The 19,226-nt window shown below is 36.0% G+C and overlaps 1 protein-coding gene across 4 annotated transcripts in view; it reads left to right on the top strand.

The window, feature by feature from the left end:
- The first annotated feature begins 1,682 nt into the window (after positions 1-1,682).
- The window catches only part of LOC128861092 (homeotic protein female sterile), a 38,287-nt gene continuing 20,743 nt past the window's right edge, over positions 1,683-19,226 (top strand). The window contains exons 1-2 of one of the 4 annotated variants that reach the window (XM_054098985.1): positions 1,683-1,847; positions 4,049-4,349. In XM_054098985.1, the coding sequence (XP_053954960.1) occupies positions 1,784-1,847; positions 4,049-4,349 (365 nt within the window). In that variant the 5' untranslated portion in view covers positions 1,683-1,783. Of the gene's footprint in view, positions 1,848-2,654; positions 4,350-19,226 lie in introns of those variants that run through there. The other 3 variants (XM_054098986.1, XM_054098984.1, XM_054098983.1) reach the window with 3 other exon arrangements.

Below are 19,226 nucleotides of genomic sequence, written 5' to 3'. Positions count from 1 at the left end.
AGCCTGCAAGAAGTATTGTTCACCGGCTATAGAATAAATAAATAAATTTATTAATTAAAAAAAAAATAATTGGCGCGTACACTTCTGTTAGGTGCTTGGCCGAGCTCCTCCTCCTATTTGTGGTGTGCGTCTTGATGTTGTTCCACAAATGGAGGGACCTACAGTTTCAAGCCGACTCCGAACGGCAGATATTTTTATGAGGAACTTTTTCATGGCAGAAATACACTCGGAGGTTTGCCATTGCCTGCCGAGGAGCGACCATTATTAGAAAAATGTTTTTATTAATTTTGCTTTCACCGAGATTCGAACCAACGATCTCTCTGTGAATTCCGAATGGTAATCACGCACCAACCCATTCGGTTATGGCGGCCGCCAAATTAATTAATTAGTCAATGCTAAAAATTATTATACTATTTATACTTATATAATGCTAATCTAAAATTGCTCAGATCTAAAATATTATCGCGTGAGCAAAAATTAAGAATGTATAAAGCACTGATACGACCTGTGCTTACATATGGCTGTGAACTATAGACGCTGACAGCTAACGAGACACAACAGCTAATGTGATTTGAAAAAAGAGTGCTCCGAAAGATCTATGGTCCGCTTAGACTGGCAGATGGCACTTATCGCATTAGGCACAATGCCGAACTAGAAGAAATAGTTAAGCAAGAAACTATAATAAGATTTATTAAGTCTCAATGACTTAGATGGCTGGGACATGTGGCTAGAATGCCAAGGGAGCGATCAACGAGAAAGGCACTAGATCTTCGCCCAAATGAAGAAAAAAAGGAAACGCCCGAGGAAAAGGTGGCTAGAAGATGTGAAAGCTGATTTTAGGAAAAAGCACAAGCAATGCTGGAGGGAAGTGGCTGTAAATCGAGATCGATGGCAAGAAGCTGTGAAGGAAGCAATGGTTCACCAAGGACTGTTACGCTAAGAAGAAGAAGAAGTTGTAAGCTTATTACAATTTGCACACAAATTTGGCTGAGAAATAAGAAGTACAGCGCAATTGGGGTGACTGAACACCGACTAAACTGAAGTCATCAATCAAGTGAAGAACAAATTTATTTCAAGGAGTACTCAGCAGCGTGAACACACAATTTTTTTCGTACTGAGTAGGGTAAAAAAACAATTTCAATGAAAAACATGCGAAGAAAGCATGAACTCCCTTGATAATTTATTTGCTTTCTGACATTTTCGAGATAAATCTGTAAAGGAATATCTTAAAGAAAAAAGAAACACACCAATATTAAAGATTATTGAGAAAAAATAAAAAAAATTATTGATAATAATAATAATTTTAAATTATAAAAAATTTTAATTAAATGTAAATGAATTAAAATGTTATATTTTAAATAAAATACGTTTATTTCATCAATGAATTAGTTTAAAGGGCCTTTAAATTCCGGATTTGAGTTCTATGTATCATCTTGACTGATAGAATAGGCCTTGCATGAATTAATTGACTCTCACCGAAAAGGTACTATAATTAAAAAATTGCTTTAAGGCCAAGAAAATATACCAAGTCCTTTGCAAAAGCACTACGCTTCTTTCGAACAAAATGTGTTCACTGGGTGCTAAACAATTGAGGGTTGGAGCGGGCGTACTCTCTCAGTCCTACTGAAATTTAATTTCTTGCGACGCGGCCAGTAAACCAGCAAGGCAGCTAAGAAATCAGTCAGCTAGCTGAACTAGTGAGCCGAGTCGACGCCGTTATTGTCTGGGCGAGTGCAAAAAACAAAGCGGGCGACGACACAATATACAAATAGTGTACGGAAAAATGGAACAACGAGAGAGACGAACGGCTGCAAGACGACGACAATATCAGCGAACGCAAAGAAAATGTAAACAGGCAACACAAAAGCAATTTTGAGCCAAGTTCTTTTATTAGTGTTGTTGATAATTCTCTGTGTATGAGTGTTAGTTAGTGCCCCTGTGCCAGGCGTTATGTTTGATGTGCATTTCCATCACGGCTCTGCAAAGTTGTGCTCTGGTTTTTTCTAACAGATGAAGTGACAAATATTCGTTGGTAGTTGCTGTTAATTCTCCACTGTATGGACTTTTCGCAGAGCTGCTTTTCAAAAGTTGGCAACGCCGAATACGAAGAACAGAATGCGAAAATCTCACCAGCCAAAAACAGTTACAAAAATAACATATGTACGTACATATGAACATACATACATACATATATCTGCTCACTTCAACAGCCGATTTGAATTCTATGCATCTAAGGGAAGGGACTTTTCTGTTGTCGTCGCCTTTAACGAATTTCGTTTTCTTCTTACACACATTCCTACATACATGTGTACATCCATACACAAGTTCAGTGAGCGATCGTTCATGGCTGACTAGCTGGCTGGCTTATCCGTATTCCCTCTCTTTCTACTCCTTCTTTTTCGCTATTGCTATTGTGGGTTTTCGCTTTGCGGCTTGGGATCGTCTGCTGCGTCGGCTTGAAGCATGATTTGTTGTTATTACAAAGTGGCGTCGCGGTGTTAAATGACTGTTGTTGTTGCTGTTTTCATTATTGTTGATTTTCCTATATATCACATTCATTTGGTTAGCGCTTTTGTTGTTTGTGTTATGCGCGTCGCGTTGATTTTGGCTTTGGCGCTGGCGCTGGCGTTGGTATTGCTGCCTTGTTTGTGTATTCGACTCGGCTTGGGCTCGGGTGGATGGTTGGTTGATTGGTGTTTTGCCTGGATTTTATTAGTTGGTTTTTAAACTTGGTCGTGAGAGGGTAGCAAAAAGAAAAAATCGGCAAAGTAACGACAGGGTAGTTAGAACGTGCTAAGAAAGCGGAAAGCCAGGATAAGATTTAAATAATAGAAGTAAGCGCAGGCAAAAAGTGAATGAGGGGAAGAACTCGAAGTAGAAAGACTGGATTTGTGAAAGTGCGTAGACTTTTAGTGTTTACGGATCGCGTAAATTAGGACTTGAAGTGCGGCACACAACAAATAACCAAAACTGAGATTAAACATTTTAAAATAATAATAAAATATACTCAAATCGAGCGAAAATATCTGTAAACTAGACGTGAATGGTTAAGTAAACAGTTTGTGAATGGATGCGCTTAGTGCTAGTAGCACTTTTGCCAATACATCTGACACCAACACATCCAATAACGTCACAAAAACAAAAGCATCTAAAGAGTCGATCGTTTCGACTGCCACCTCTCCTCCGTCATCCTTGCGTTCAACGCTAGATTCATCGCCGCTCACGTCAACAGACCCAATTGTCATACCCGCAATCATTGAGCCTCCTTCCCCTGCACGCTCCTCACGCGCTTCGTCGTGCTCTGCGCATTCCAGATTGCGCGTAGCATCAACCGATTCGGATACGCCCGGTGGCGAAATGAGTGTGAGTGGTGGAAGTCAACATGGGGCAGCGCTGGATATGAAGATTAAAGCTTCGGCCGTCTCCGTTGCTAGCGTCACCGCCGCCGCCGCTGCCGTGGAGCTATTGCAAGGGGGCACGCCATCGTCGCAGACGCAGTCGCAGAAGATCAAAAAATGTGCGTTTAACACTCAGAACAGTCAATTTAGTGAAATAGTAGATGTAAATATAAAATTCTCGAAGTACTCAAGCCGAGTAGCTCGTGCTTTTGAATATGACGTTGTTAAAACTAACAACAACAGCAATAATGATAATCTCAAAAACGTTTCGATTGCAATAGCAGATAGTTTCGAGGGGCAAACGGTCAATTCAGCAATTGCAACAACAATGGTTTGTCCGAAATTGCTTAGAAGTTGTAGAAGTAGAGGTAGCCCTAGGCTACAACAACTATATCAACAACAAGAACAGCAACGAAAACAAAAACCAGTCTCGTTGCAACGCCACCAAAAGCAGCTGCAGCAGCAGCAGCGGCTACAACAACAGCATTCAAAACGTTATAGGCAACAACCGAAATCAAAGCATTTAAATAAAAAATTTAGACTTGAACAAGAACGTAAATTTGCTGAAGCTGAACAGTTGCAACAACAGCAGCAACAACAAAATGCGTCGATAAAAGAAAATTTTTTACTTACGCTCGATTTACTTGCAGTGGTCCGCCGGAATGCCTCCGACAAACTGCGCCTCATCCAAATGGTTCACGACAATCCGATACTGTGGGATTCCCGTCTGCCCAATTTCAAGGGTGCCGAAGAAGAGAAGAATCGTGCCTGGGAAATGATTGGCAAGGAGTTCAATGCACCGGGGCGGCGAGTGGCGCGCGCCTTTAAATCGCTGCGGGAATCCTATCGACGCGAATTAGCGCACGTCAAATTGATGGGCAACGGCTTCAAGCCGAAATGGAGCCTTTATGATGCAATGGACTTTCTGCGTGATGTCATAAGAGAGCGAAAGTGAGTAGCATAATTTCAAAATATTACACTTGCTTTTGTTAATTTATATAAGCATAAACTTATAGAGCGTATATGTATGTATGTATGCATGAATATACCCTGCAGGAAAATCGATCGGATGAAAGCATGACAGTCAGGCATTTTCTGCTAATTCTACGATTTGAAAATATTTTTCATTAATGTTATACATTTTTCAAATGGGAGCTGAGCACAAGTCACTTAAGTCATATCCAACGATTTAGTGCCAAATTTTGCGGCCTTTTCGTTTAGACATCTCCGAAATATGTTTACGTTGATTTCAAATCTTACGATTTGCAGAACATGCCTGAATTATGCAAGATAATGAAGGAAATAGATTAGGGTATCACCCGAATTATAGGGCATTGCTGCCTAGAATATATTTTGTATTGGAATATTAGACCCTTTACCCCAATACTCAAGGGACCTTCCCCAATGACTTCCCAATGAAGGCAGTCGCTTTGCTAAATTTATTTTATTATATTGTTTTTTACTTTTAAAAAAATTTGTTTGTATATTTTTTTTAATAATTGTTTTTATTTTCTATTTATATAGTTTTTAAAATTTTTTTTTTGTTATTTTTTGTTTATATATTTTTTTTATTTATTTTCTTCTATTTATTTTTTATTTCTTTGTTATTTTTTTTTTTTATATTTTTTTTTTATATTTTTTTTATATTTCTTTTATATATATACAGTCGAACTTCCATATAGTGAATTCGCACGGGACCTGAAAATCACTTCACTATATAGAAACTTCATTATAAAGAAACATTGATTTTTTATGTAATTTTATTTAAAATAATCAGTGAGTTTGGTTTGAATTACAGTCTTCCATTTTTCATTTTCAATAAAAGCTTCCAAATCATGTAGAGAGTTGAAAACATTAATCGGCACGTCACTCCTCATTTCAACAAAGGTTCTAATTACGCTAATGGATGAAGCATACAAGCAAGACTATAAAAAGATAAATGCTTACCAGGTTCAGCTGGAACTCCGCGACTTTCAAAAATGCTGTTGAGAATATCTTCTTCGGATGGGTTGTCCCAAGTCTGCACACCATTATCAACATTTACGTAGTCATCAAACGATGCTTCGATATTTGCTACTTTTTTAAATGAAGACATCTTCATCCCAATGCTCAAATGGAATCTGCATAGCATCTTTTGAAAATCAAGCCTTTTTAAAACAGTTGGCAATTGTTTCTGGTTTAACATAGACATTCCATACATTGCTAAGATTTCGAACTGCTTGCAGCAAGTCTATGGCCATAACAGAATTTCCCTCATCCACTTGAGTCAATATATTCGTTAAAATTCGTTTTCTGTAATCTTGTTTCATGTTGTAGATAATGCCTTGGTCCATTGGTGGCGAAGTAACGAAGTCATGTTGGGAGGAAAATAAGCGAGATGAATGTTTCTCAACTTGTCTCTTACATCTTTAGGGTGGGCAGTGCAGTTATCAACAAAAAACAACACCTTTCTGTTTTGATCACAAGATTTTTTGTCGAGTTTTACAATCCGTTTCGTAAAAATCTCACTGGTCATCCATGCTTTTTTGTTAAACTCATAATCGACACCTAAAGATTTTATTCCCTTGAAGCACTTCGGATGTTTGGCCTTTCCGATTACCAGCAACTTTAGCTTTTCTGATCCAGTCATATTGCTTCCCAACAGGACAGTTATTCTCTCCTTGCTTTGCTTTCCACCAAAGCATTTTTCATTTTTGAACGCCAGTGTTTTAGTTGGCAAGCATTTGAAAAACAAAGCAGTCTCGTCGGCATTAAAAATGTCGTTAATGTTGTAATTTTCAATTAATTTCGGTAAGACGTTCGTTACCCATTCATCACGGTTTTCTATGTTGGCGTCAGCACTTTCCCCACATAATGTCTTTTGAATAACACCATGCCGACTTTTGAACTTGTCTAACCAACCTATACTTGCCTCAAATTCGTGGTGTCCTAGTGCTTCCGCAAAATCTTTGGCCTTTTGCTTCAATAATGGTCCAGATAAAGGGAGATTCTTACCACGTGCAACGAGTAACCATTTCAGCATTGCTTCGTCAATATCCTCAAAATGACAAGGCCGAAGTCTTTTGCGTTTGGTATTTACTGCCAAATCCTCCGCATTTTTTAAAATCACTTCCTTATTTTTTAAAATATTTGATAAAGTGCTGGGATGAACTCCGAATTCATTGGCAATATCTTTTTTTTTTTTCTTTCCTTCATTAACTTTGTTAATCATTAATAACTTTTTTTCAAGCGAAATGCTGCTTCGATGCGTCATTTTAACTTCAATCACTGAATAAAACTGTAACAGCTCAGCTCTTTCTCTTTTAATTTTGGGATTCCCCTCATTACAGTTTGTCCACATCTAACTGTAATTTTTGCAACAGAAAACTTTTGAAAAAATTCACTATATGGAGACAAAAACTTAGGACGCTTGAATTTCCAGCTGTAAAATTTGTTCATTATATAGAAAACTTCACTATATAGAAATTCATTATAAGGAGACAAAAATACACCGAAAGTAGAACGAAAAAGCAGTGTTTTCGAAACCAGTTCATTATAAGGAGAGCTTCATTATATGGAAGTTCACTGTAAGGAAGTTCGACTGTATTTTTATGTATATAAATTTTTTTAATATATATTTTTTTTATATATATTTTTTTTTATATATATTGTTTTTTATAAATGTTTTTTATACATATGTATATTTTTTATATTTATTTTTTTTTATATATTTTTTATATATTATTTTATACATTTTTTTTAATTCTTATTTTTTTATATTAATTAAATATTCATTGGATATGAAATTTCGTTTGGGTAAAGCATATCCGTTCGGTGCACAGTGTGAGGAAATATAAGTAGGAAAGTTTTTGGTAAACTTTTGGTTTTGGTGAGAAAGTTATGTTCTATGAGAAACGAGTGGTTTTCAAATTCATCATAGCTTTGTTCCAGATAACATTAGACAAATTTGTGTACTAAAAAGCCAAAAAATGTTTATTTGCACAAATCAAATGCATTCTAATTAGAATGAATCAAATAATTAAATCTACTAACGGGCACTGCCTAGTTGCAGCGCACGCTTACAAGCTAAATCTAACTCTTAACGATACTTGCAGGAAATGTTATGAGCCGAGCACAAGAGAAATCCTGGAGCATCTCCTATGCTACTGCCTGGCTCTCTCGACTATGCTCTCTCGGAAACTAGACTATGCTAAAGACTGAGAATGAATGCATCCCTGAATTGTAGCTTGAGTGACTCCTTAAATTCGCGAATAGTACGAACATCTTGAGAGATGCATTTCTCGCTAAAAAAAGACTCTGATCTGGCATCGCTGTGCACCAAAATGGGCTCTGCGTGGCTTTGGCCAACCATTGTAAACTAACTTAACTTAATCTAGAAGTAATCACAAAACTTACCCAGAAAGATGTTTTGACTTATAAATTTTCTAAAGCCAAAGATAAAAGCATTCGAGTAGGAATGAAGTCCTTCAGCTGTCCTACAATATTTAAGTACTTTTCTCGTATAATCGGATTAAATCAATAATCCCCTTAAAATACCGAAACATCAAGAGAATTGTAGTCAAAAGCAACTAAGTCCATATAATGAGCTACACTTGGCTCAAAACTAAATCTTCGCTGGGAGAGATGAGTGGATGGATAAATTATGTTTTTTGGCTCTGTTAACACATTTGGAGTGTTATTTAGTTGCCTTCATATTTATTTTTGCTACAAAATACTTCGACTGTCAATCTCGCAACGACAGTCGGTTTTAAAATAATAAAAAAGTGGAATACCCTGGCAATTTGTTGATTAGTAGTTAATTAGTAGTAAAAAAAAAGAAAAATATTTCGAATCCGTATTTCCAATTGGAATGATTTCCACTACTCGAATCTTAAAGAGAACCCGTGCTTGTCGGCTTCAGATCCGTTGGTAAGGATTTGTTGAATAGAAATCTGAAAATCGTACGGTGGATATTCAACAATTTAAAACCTTGCGGTATTCAAACATAATCGCAAATCTCTCAGTATAAATTTTATGTCCCGATGATAATGCAAACAGAAATTTATGATTCTTATCTCTTCCGGAGTTGCTTTATAAGTAGAACTTAGAACACCTAGCGAATAGCGTTCAAGGGTTAGAAAAGTGGGTAAAGCAGAAACAAAGAGATAATGGAACTTCGATATATATGCATTCAACCACAGCATACTTTCAATTGTAGGCCTTTCTATTTGCCACTTCTCTGCTTGCAATCTCTGTGCTCGGCTCATTTGACTTACTTGACTTGCATGTGGAAGCAACAACAAATTTATTGAGCACGATTCCCCGCTCCCGAGTATGATTATACCTCATGGTGAAAAAAGCTTAGAAGTGTGGTCAATATCAGATCGTTAACCAGCTCTCAGCGATTTGAAACAATCAGCTGATTGGCTGACGTGACCGGGGTCATGATAACAGTTTGTCATTGTCATTGAGATTGTGTTGGTGATATACGAAAAAATCAACACAGTTTTCGCTCACGTTACTTCGCTCTCATCTGAATAACACCTGATTGGACGAGTGAGTGAATATGTGTGAAATGAGCGGGCAGAGCTCGGCTGTCGAGACCCCGTTGACGTGGTAGCCAGTCACTCACTCAGTTTCGTTTTTCACGAAAGCTGAAGGCCAAACCTTGGAATCTATCATACTTGGTTATGCCTCATAAAACTCGAATAACTCATTATTTTCAATGCTGCCAACTCTTTTTCAAGAGAGTTTCGTTAGACTCCGCTCATACAGGCAGACTTCAACATTGCCAATTCTCTTTTGGTGTTGCCCATTGTGTTCACATATGGCAACTCCGTTGTTTGGAATTTTTATCTTTTGGTTTGCGGTCAACTACACTATTCAGAAGGACGAGAACACAAGGGGCTCGACAGAGTACGAGTTGAAAAATAGTTGAAATGGAAAATAGTTTTTTCTTAGTAAAAATATGATAAACCTCAATTTGCTACCTTTTATTTATCACAGAGAAATCGGAGCTCTCTCAAGATTTTGCTCTTGCTGAAAATGCTTGTAATGAGATTTTTTATTTTTGGATGTAAAAAAAATTCTTCAATCCGCGAAATGCCAGCCTTCACACAAGTGCGCGAGGGTATAATTAGTTGCCCTAACAATAACAATGAATTATCTAATTACCTGATGCAGAGCAGAAGTACCTGCGAGTGGTTATTCATTCTTTGGTTGACTCATTTCTGCTTCAAGGTTGCTAGCGCTTCTACGCGTATAATCGATGGAAATTCGAACCAGGCTGCATGTGAATACCTATTATATGGGAGTTGGCAGCTACATCCACACATACACGTGATCATGCACTTGCCTGTGTAAATATGTGTTCCATAGATATTTATGGATATAAATACTGTCAATTGTTTTGCTTTTAAAATATCTAGTTTTGGCAAGCCTGGCCTACTTACATTACTTATATTTCCTAATGAAATAAGAATAAACAGAAACTTTACTCCTCAGACAAGGGCAAAAAGGGAGAATACTTTGTTGCTAGTCAATTTCTTCTTCTTCTTCCCGATTGACAGATAAACGACGTAACCAGCACAGTAGTCGTTTCTTCTTTGTTGTGATAGCTGGCGCCAATTTGAATGACGAATGCACGTGAAGTCAAGACCTTTTTCTTGGCCATTCTCACATTTTAGTAGCCTTTCACTTTCTTGCTCATCCGAAGTAAATTTGCGAGATTAGCTTCGGCTGCCGCGTCATAGCGAACTAAGCCAAGAATGATAGAAACAAGATTGCGCCCATCAGAGCGTACGTGACGTCACGTTTGCTGAGTTGTGCAGTATTGCCAACCATTTGCTCTTCGCAATAAATTTAGTGCTTTTTTACACCGAAAATGCGACAATTTTTAAGTTTGGTGTTTGTTTCTTTTTGTTTTTAATTTAAGGCTAGCGAAACTTTTGGTTAAAAAAAAACTGTATTATTATACAAAAGAAGTTTAAAAAAGGCCACTCTGAGAAGATTTTAGTGCTAATGAAAATTTTTTTACTCCTATAAAATTTGATAATTTGAAAGTGCAAATTTAATTTTTGGCTCCATTTAAGGCTATGCAAAAATATTAAATGCCCCGCTCTCAACTCTTCTTAAAATTGAAATCCTTTTTACATATTTTAAAAAGCCTTTGAATTTATTGAGTGCGAATTAAAACCATAGAGGTGTAATCGTTTCTTCCGGTCATCAATCCTTAGTGAGACATAGAGCATCAAGAGGTGTATTCATAGTAAAAATAAGCAACAAAATACCAGAAAATACTAAAGAAACCATACTGACATTTTTACAAAAAGAGTACCTTATCTAGTTACATAACTTCAAATATAGCAAAAAAATCGTTCCCTTAATAAAAGAGTCTCGCTTAACAAAAAAAAGTCATAAATTAAATTGTACATAAGCATAACACATTTATTTAAAAAAAACGCACATTCTACAGACAATTTGTCACGCATACAAAGTTCTTTAAGTAACACAATAAAAATTTCGTGTTTTATTTTCCTTAAATGGGCATTTAGTGCGTTTTTATATCCAAAGCTAGGCAACTCTGCAGTAGCGAGAGAGAGATTTGACTGCCGAAAGCAGAAGAACACCAACAACACCGGCAATCGCGGGCAATGCCACCAGATGTTAAAAAAAAGTAAAGCTAAATAAAACTGAGTGAATTATTTAAATAATTATTTAAAAATGTATATTTTACAAAATTATAAACATGACATTTTAATTAGAATAGGCTAGAAAAATGTCATGTGGAATGAACTAAAACTCCGAGACAAAAAATAATAAAAATAACAAATAAAAAATGCTAAATCAAGTTACGAAAATGGTAATCTGGCCATACTGGAGCTAAAATCACGTAACTAGTTGTCAAATTCGCTGAGCGCAAAGTAACGGGACCACGATGGGCGCCATCTCATTATTCTTTGCATCATGGAACTAAGCAGTATAATTGCGCTCGCTCATTTCACGTGTATTCATACGCTCTGCTAATCAGTCGTTGTTCGAACGGCAACGACGCAGTATGAGTGTTAACTGCGTTGATTTTCTCCGTATACACCAACACAATCTCAATGTTGACCTCTGTTGTAAGCAAACCATCCTCATATCCCTTATTATGTCAGCAAATCAGTTGATTCTATTGAATTCGCTGAGAGCGGATTAACGGTTTGATGTTGGCTACACTCTGTACTCTGTACTTCGTGCGGTTATCTCATCTGACATTTACAAAGAGCGGAACCACTGAACTGCAATTGGTTGGAATATTTTGTTGTTTTCATTATTAGGAATCCTAACCCTTAACTCTCAATAAAAAAAAATCATCTAGTCACTTTCAGCTCTATTCGACACTATTGAACTTTTGCACAATTTTCATATATCTTACACCTGACGTTATCTTAGCGTCACGTCTAACGGCGACATAAAATGATGTTTGTTTACTTTTTAATTTTTTTAAATAAACCTTTACAGGAATTGAAAGTGTTATCGCAGGGTCAATATTAATAATAAGATTTATTTTAAACTGCTCTTAGCCCATAAAGGCATAACAAAAGTGGTGCGTGAAATATGCAACATCAGCTCAGCCTCGCTAATATTGGGCCTCTTCTTTTGGCCAAGTGTTAGCAAGTGGCGAATAGATGAAGCAACTGGTCGAAATGAACAAATGTTGGCAACGCGGGAGAGAGTTGTCTTAAATCAAGAATGATAGAAAGAAGATTGCGCCCATCAGAGCGTACGTGACGTCACGTTTGCTGAGTTGTGCAGTATTGCCAACCATTTGCTCTTCGCAATAAATTTAGTGCTTTTTTATACCGAAAATGCAAAAATTTTTAAGTTTCGTGTTTTTTTTTTTTTTTATTTAAAGCTACCGAAACTTTAGGTTAAAAAAAATGTATTATTATACAAAAGAAGTTTAAAAAAGGCCACTCTGAGAAGATTTTAGTGCTAATGAAAATTTTTTTACTCTTATAAAATTTGATAATTTGAAAGTGCAAATTTAATTTTTAGCTCCATTTAAGGTTATGTAAAAATATTAAATGCCCTTCTCTCAACCCTTCTTAAGATTCAAAACCTTTTTACACATTTTAAAAAGCGTTTGAATTTATTGAATGCGAATTAAAACCATAGAGGTGTAATCGTTTCTTCCGGTCATCAATCCTTAGTGAGACATAGGACATTAAGAGTTATATTCATTGTAAAAATAAACAACAAAATAGCAGAAAATACCAAAGAAACCATACTAACATTTTTACAAAAATAGTACCTTATCTAGTTACATAACTTCAAATATAGCAATCAAAGTCGTTCCCTTAACAAAAGAGTCTCGCTTAACAAAAAAAACTCATAAATTAAATTGTACATAAGCATAACACATTTATTTAAAAAAACGCACATTCTACAGACAATTTGTAAGGCATACAAAGTTCTTTAAGTAACACAATAAAAATTTCATGCTTTATTTTCTTTAAATGGGCATTTAGTGCGTTTTTATATCCAAAGCTAGGCAACTCTGCAGTAGCGAGAGAGAGATTTGACTGCCGAAAGCAGAAGAACATCAACAACACCGGCAATCGCGGGCAATGCCACCAGATGTTAAAAAAAAGTAAAGCTAAATAAAACTGAGTGAATTATTTAAATAATTATTAAAAAATGTATATTTTACAAAATTATAAACATGACATTTTAATTAGAACAGCTAGAAAAATGTCATGAAGAAAGAACTAAAACTCCAAGACAAAAAATAATAAAAATAACAAAAAAAAATGCTAAATCAAGTTACGAAAATGGTAATCTGGCCATACTGGAGCTAAAATCACGTAACTAGTTGTCAAATTCGCTGAGCGCAAAGTAACGGGACCACGATAGGCGCCATCTCATTATTCTTTCCATCATGGTCTTAAATTACATGTGTCGGTAAGGCAGTGCGTCTAATGAGCTATAGCCGTACTCACTGGCGGCGAATCTTATTCGATAACTTTGTTGTTGCTTTCGCATGCAAATTTTTCGTCAAGTTAATCGAGCAGAGAGACAGCGAGCGGGGAAATGGGGAATAGCAGCGGCCTATTACATGAATCAGTATTTTCACTATATGGTATACTGAGATGTAATGGGTGGGCCATGTAAAATTTGCTTTTTGAATCGGCTATAAAAAAAACCAATCAATATTTTTTCAAACTTTTTTTTTTATTTTGAAGATTGAACATTGTCATTTATGAATGAAAAATAATATCGTTCAAATGACTGCCACGACTGGCTTTACAGTAGGTCATTCGATCAACCCAATTTTTAAGCACATTTTCGATTGTTTGGGCTTCAATTTCATGACTGGCAACTTCGATTTCGTGTTTTAAAGCATCAATCGTCTCTGGATGATTCGCATAGCATTTGTCCTTAACGGCTCCCCACAAAAAATAGTCCAACGGGCTTAAATCACAGCCCCGAGGCGGCCAATTGATATCGGAAGCAAAAACGGTAGCCAAAAGTTCGAGTGTAACTTTGGCAGTGTGACAAGTTGCCCCGTCCTGTTGAAACCAAATGTCGTCCATGTCATCCTCTTAAATTTTTGGAAACAAAAACTCGTTGAGCATGTCACGGTAACGCTCGCCATTTACTGTAACTGCGGAGGAAGAAGAAGACTCACCACTTTGGAAACAGGTTTTCAATATTTCTCAATTTTGTTCAAGCGTATAGCGTCCCATTTCGTAAATGTCAAACCTTTGACATGCCATTTGTGTTACCATTCTCAAAAAAATAGGTGATTCAAAAAGCAAACGCTATATGGCCCACCCTGTATTTCACGTACCTGATAGCGTTGCAATGCTTCTTCACGGTTGCTGTTATTGAAGTGGTGCTAACTTCTGTTAATAAAATTTGCCGGTTACCGAATTGCTGATATTGTGCAGAATAGACCTGTAGGTACATACATTTTTCAATAACAAAGTGGTTTAACACTTTTTGAAGAAAATGAAGATTACAGAAAATAATTAATTTAACATATTGGATGCCAAGTAGACTTGAAAGCGGTGTGAAAATAGTATTTATTGATTTCTGAGTGGCCCCCGATTTGCTTCAAATTGAAAGCATTTTTGATGGTGTGACCAATAACAGACCGTTAGCCGGCTCTCAGCAAATTCGACGGAATAAGTAGTGGTGGGTTGACGAAGCAGAGTGGGCGTCTGAACAACGACTGATTGGACGAGTATGTGAATATGTGCGAAATTATCGTGCAGATTTTGGCTCGCGAATTACTCCCGTGATGTGGCAGTTTGTTTTCCACCAAAGTTATAGGCCAAACCTAGTTACTGCTACAACAACAACAACCTAAGCTAGTCATATATCATCCTTGGATCTGCTTTGTTGTTTACTTTGGTCTAAAGTGGTCGAGTTTCGTTCAGTGTAAATCACATATTGGCTATTTTCGATTCATCAACCACCTAGCGAATAGTGAATGAAACAAAATATTTACATTGCTTTTCAAAGCACACCGCTAAGGTAATAGCGGTAAGGAAAGGGATAATAAAAAAATATCGCTACTCACATCTGGCAGCACTTGCTTGTAAGCTAAGCGACTACAAACAAAGTCACCATATCATAGCTAAATTGTTGTTGTTTTCACATACATACTGTTCGCTTGACGAGCAAAGAAGCGATGAATCGAAAGTGGCAGTTGATTGCTGATAGCTTTTTCGTTGTTTTTAGGTAGGAGGAGGCCAATGTAAAGATCCATGCAATATTAGTGAATTTTAAAGGTTTTTCGCTCGTACGCGAATGGTGGACGCTGTTTAGGAAAACTGTTTGTTTTTTCACCTCCATACGTGGGCGTTAAAAGCAGAAATAACAGCCGTTAAGCCATTTGAAAATTAACTCAGATGTGCATCAGCATGGAATATTCACTAGTTAGACGAAGGTTGGATGCTGCTTACACCTTGACTGAAAATAAGAGCACTCGGTAGTGCTTAAAACAATCAGGTTTCAAAGTTCGTACTATGTTTTTTTTTTAAATAAATTCTAAATATATATGTCGCCTACCCAATAAAATGGGCCTTGGCTTAGTAACAGAATCAGACTTAAATTCCATATTAAAAAAGGAAATACCTACAATTCGTAAAACATACTTCGAAAAAATTCCTTTGTTATGAGCAACATGCAAGCACACATACACACATACATACACTAATACATTAAAACATGTATGTATGTATGCACATTAGTGCCCATTAATTCTACAAGATCATCATTTTTTAGCTTAAAAATTTAGTAAATGCGGGCCATATAAATTTGCTGTATGTTTGTATGGACGTATTCACAAACCATTTTCTATACAATTAGCGTCATGAGGCCACATCAACAATGACTATGCCACGGCAGAGGCGCAATCTACCCCCGCATTTGTACATGCATTTACTCATCTGCGTCTCAATTGAGGCATAAACAATGCGAAATCAAAAGTATGGCATGCCACGAGTAACAAAGTAGAGCAAACTTGGCTCATACATGGCGTTACAGATATGGAAATATTCGTGCATGAACCACACACATACATGCACATATTTATCTGCATTCAAGTGTAGGTATGTACATTAGGGTGCACAAAGAAAAAAAAAAGAAAATATTTTCTTCATCATTTTTATGATAAATGGTTTTTCCTATTCTGGGGTCGCGTGAAGTAATTTTAGGTGGAAAAAAAGTTTAAGAAACAAAGAATGTTTAAAATAGCTTAAAATAATTTATTCTGAGAAATACATCTTTTAGAGCAATATAATTTCTGTAATGTAAGAAGGCATGTAATTTTTGGGTCATTATCTAGGCGGAAAAGAATGCCTCGTTACGATTTCTAAATCATTTTTAAAAATTGAAAAAAAAAACATAGAGAAATAAATTTTTTAGAGAATGTTTTTTTAAATAAATGAAATAAATTTCGGTAAAATAATTTTTTTAGAGCTGTAACCCCTGATATGTAAGAAGGTGCCAATTTTTGAGTCATCAAGTAAGGAAAATTCCGATTCGCTACGATTTCTAAATATTTTTCAAAAATTTAAGAAAAAATAGAAAAATAATGTTTTTAGAGCATTTTTTTTTTTGAATAATAAAAATTTAATTTTTAATTTAATTTTTGTAATAATTTTTAATAATTAATTAAAAGAGAAATAGTTTTTTAGAAGCGCTTGCATTCTCTGAAATGTAGGAATGTGGCAATTTTTTGGCCATAAACTAGGGGGAAAAGTCCGACTTGCTACGATATCTGAATAATTTTTTTTAATTTAAAAGAAATACAGAAAATTATTTCAGTCAGATTTTTAATATTTGTTTATAGTCACTTAAAACGACTCGACCTTTTTAAGTCACTTTTCGCGAACATTCTTCCAAAAAAAATGGAAAAAATTGGAGGGTGTTGAATTTTGAAATACATTTTTTTAACAAGGATTAGGGTTAGGGAAGGGGGTAGGATATTGAACTTTCATAATATTGTTTGCTTTTAATGGCACCCTAAAATCGTTGCAGCCTCTAAATCACCTTTTGAAAATCTACTCGACTAAAAAAACGAAAATATTATTTCTCGTCATAGTTTTGAAATTTCATAAATTATGTTTTTATGGACTCTCGAAAATGAATGCACTGTTAAATAATTTAAAAAAATCAACAAAAGTAGGAAATACTATTTATATCAAAAAAAAAAAATAATAATAAAAATAATAGAAATAAGGATAAAGGTAAAGGAAGGGTGCGCCCGGATATTGAAATTTCATAATTTTGTTTGTTTTTATGGGCAACCTAAAATTATTCGCCACGGACTCCAAATCACTTTTTAAAAACCTAAAAAAATATGTATACAGTATTTTTCGTAAAAAGACCAAAAACAGGTAGTAAAGTTTTGAATTTTGTAAAATTTAATTTTTTGTTTCGATGGTCGCCTTAAAATGAAAAAAGTGATTTCTAAATCAAAAAATGTGATTTCTAAATCAGAAAAAGTGATTTCTAAATCACATTTCCAATCATCAAATCCAGACTTGGGAACATTTTTCCTAAGAAAAGGTTAAGTAATTAAAAATATATTTATTATTTTTCGTAAAAAGGCCAAAAATAGGTGGTAAAGCTTTGAAATTTGTTTACATTTTTATTTTTTTATGGTTACCCTAAAATGATCGTCTCAACTTATAAATCACTTTTTAAAAGTTTACTGGATTTGAGAACTTTTTTTCTTTAGAAAATGGAAAGAATTGGAGTGTGTAAGATTTTGAAATTTATATACATATATTTTTTCGATGCCACACCTTAATGCACCTATGTAAGTATGAGCTCACATTTACGCTGGTTGAGTGATTGCGTTAGAAGCGACGTACATCAACACGCGACATCTTACAAAATAATAAAATTAAAATATCAAGCAATTTTTTAAAAAAAGCAAATTCCATGTGTAGATGCGACTAAGAAGAGAGGAAGAAAGAGGCGGAAAGGCAGAAGTAGCATTGCCTTCTATACGCCCAATTATGACGCAACACATGCTCCTAATACATATGCTTATATACTAACTATTATATAGTATATGCATGTATGTATGTATAGGTGTGTATATATGTATGTATATGTGTATGTGCGCATTTATTTGCCTGTCCATGGGGTTGGCTTGGCTAGAAGGCGAGTTCTTTAACCACAATTACCAGTCTCGATCAATCGTAGCGCAGTGAGCCAGCCATACGCATACATACATACATTTTTTTTTACACACACATACATATGCACATTTGTGTGTAATTCAACGGCCAAGTCCCAAACTACTAGGCAAGGTCCAAACTTAAAATCGATGCAATCGAGCGGACGCTTGCCCGTTGTGTTGTTGCCGTAATCGTTCAAGTGACGATTTGTAAATAGTTTGTGTAGCAATCATACCGATCAGCAAAAGCACTCAACCGGCCAGTGGGTAAAAACTGGATACTTACATACAAACATACAGCAAGGCAAGCGAGCACCAAGGCTCATCGAGCAACCCCCTTTCTTTTGAGCTGTGGCTTTTGGGCTATCGCTGTAGATCACTGATCGCCGGCGCAATCGGGCTGCAAGAGGTTGCTGGCTGTTCGTCTTCATGCTTTTTCTGTGTGTGTCACAATTTTCAGCTCATTTGCTTAATAAATCGTAAACGAACTCATACCCCACCCATGCACATACACATACACATGGCTACTTACGTATGTATAGACATACGAGTACGCGTTAAAGTGCTTTCATATACACTTGGACTATATAATAATCTGTGTATGTATGTGTGTATGGCTCTATGTACATACATAAGTTCATTTTATTCATATATACATATGTATGTGTGTGTGTGCGCGTTTGATTCGTTGATTGTTCATTCTGCTGCTTGTTGTGTTACCCTCTTGCAAGCAATCGCGTCAATGAATTGCCTGTTGGCTCGTTGCTTTTGCTTAATTCGTCAGCACGAACGTCGGGCCATTTTTAACCCTGGCTCTTTTACTTAACATATCATTGCTCATACACATGCATAGTTTATTTTCGTATTTTTTTCCACTTTGCATTTTAGTCGCCATTTGTGCGCGCGCTTTTATCGCCAAAACGATTACAATTGCGCTGGCCGTTCGTGCCAGTATTGGGCAATGTTACCGCTATACCAACACACACACACACATGCACATATTTTTCGCCGTTTATTCCACGCTTTTGTGCGCTGCCGCATCGTTCATTTAAACTTGGTCCATTTTGATTGAATTTAAAAAGCGTAACTGCGGTTGCGGCCCCTTCAACGTTCTACTTCAAGTACATCCGTTCTTTGCCCCGCCAACAGCTGATCTTGCCATTCTT

Source organism: Anastrepha ludens, chromosome 4, assembly GCF_028408465.1.
Source record: "Anastrepha ludens isolate Willacy chromosome 4, idAnaLude1.1, whole genome shotgun sequence".
NCBI lineage: Eukaryota > Metazoa > Arthropoda > Insecta > Diptera > Tephritidae > Anastrepha > Anastrepha ludens.
Note: the sequence above shows the minus strand (reverse complement) of the source record. Positions and strands in the feature narration are given on the sequence as shown.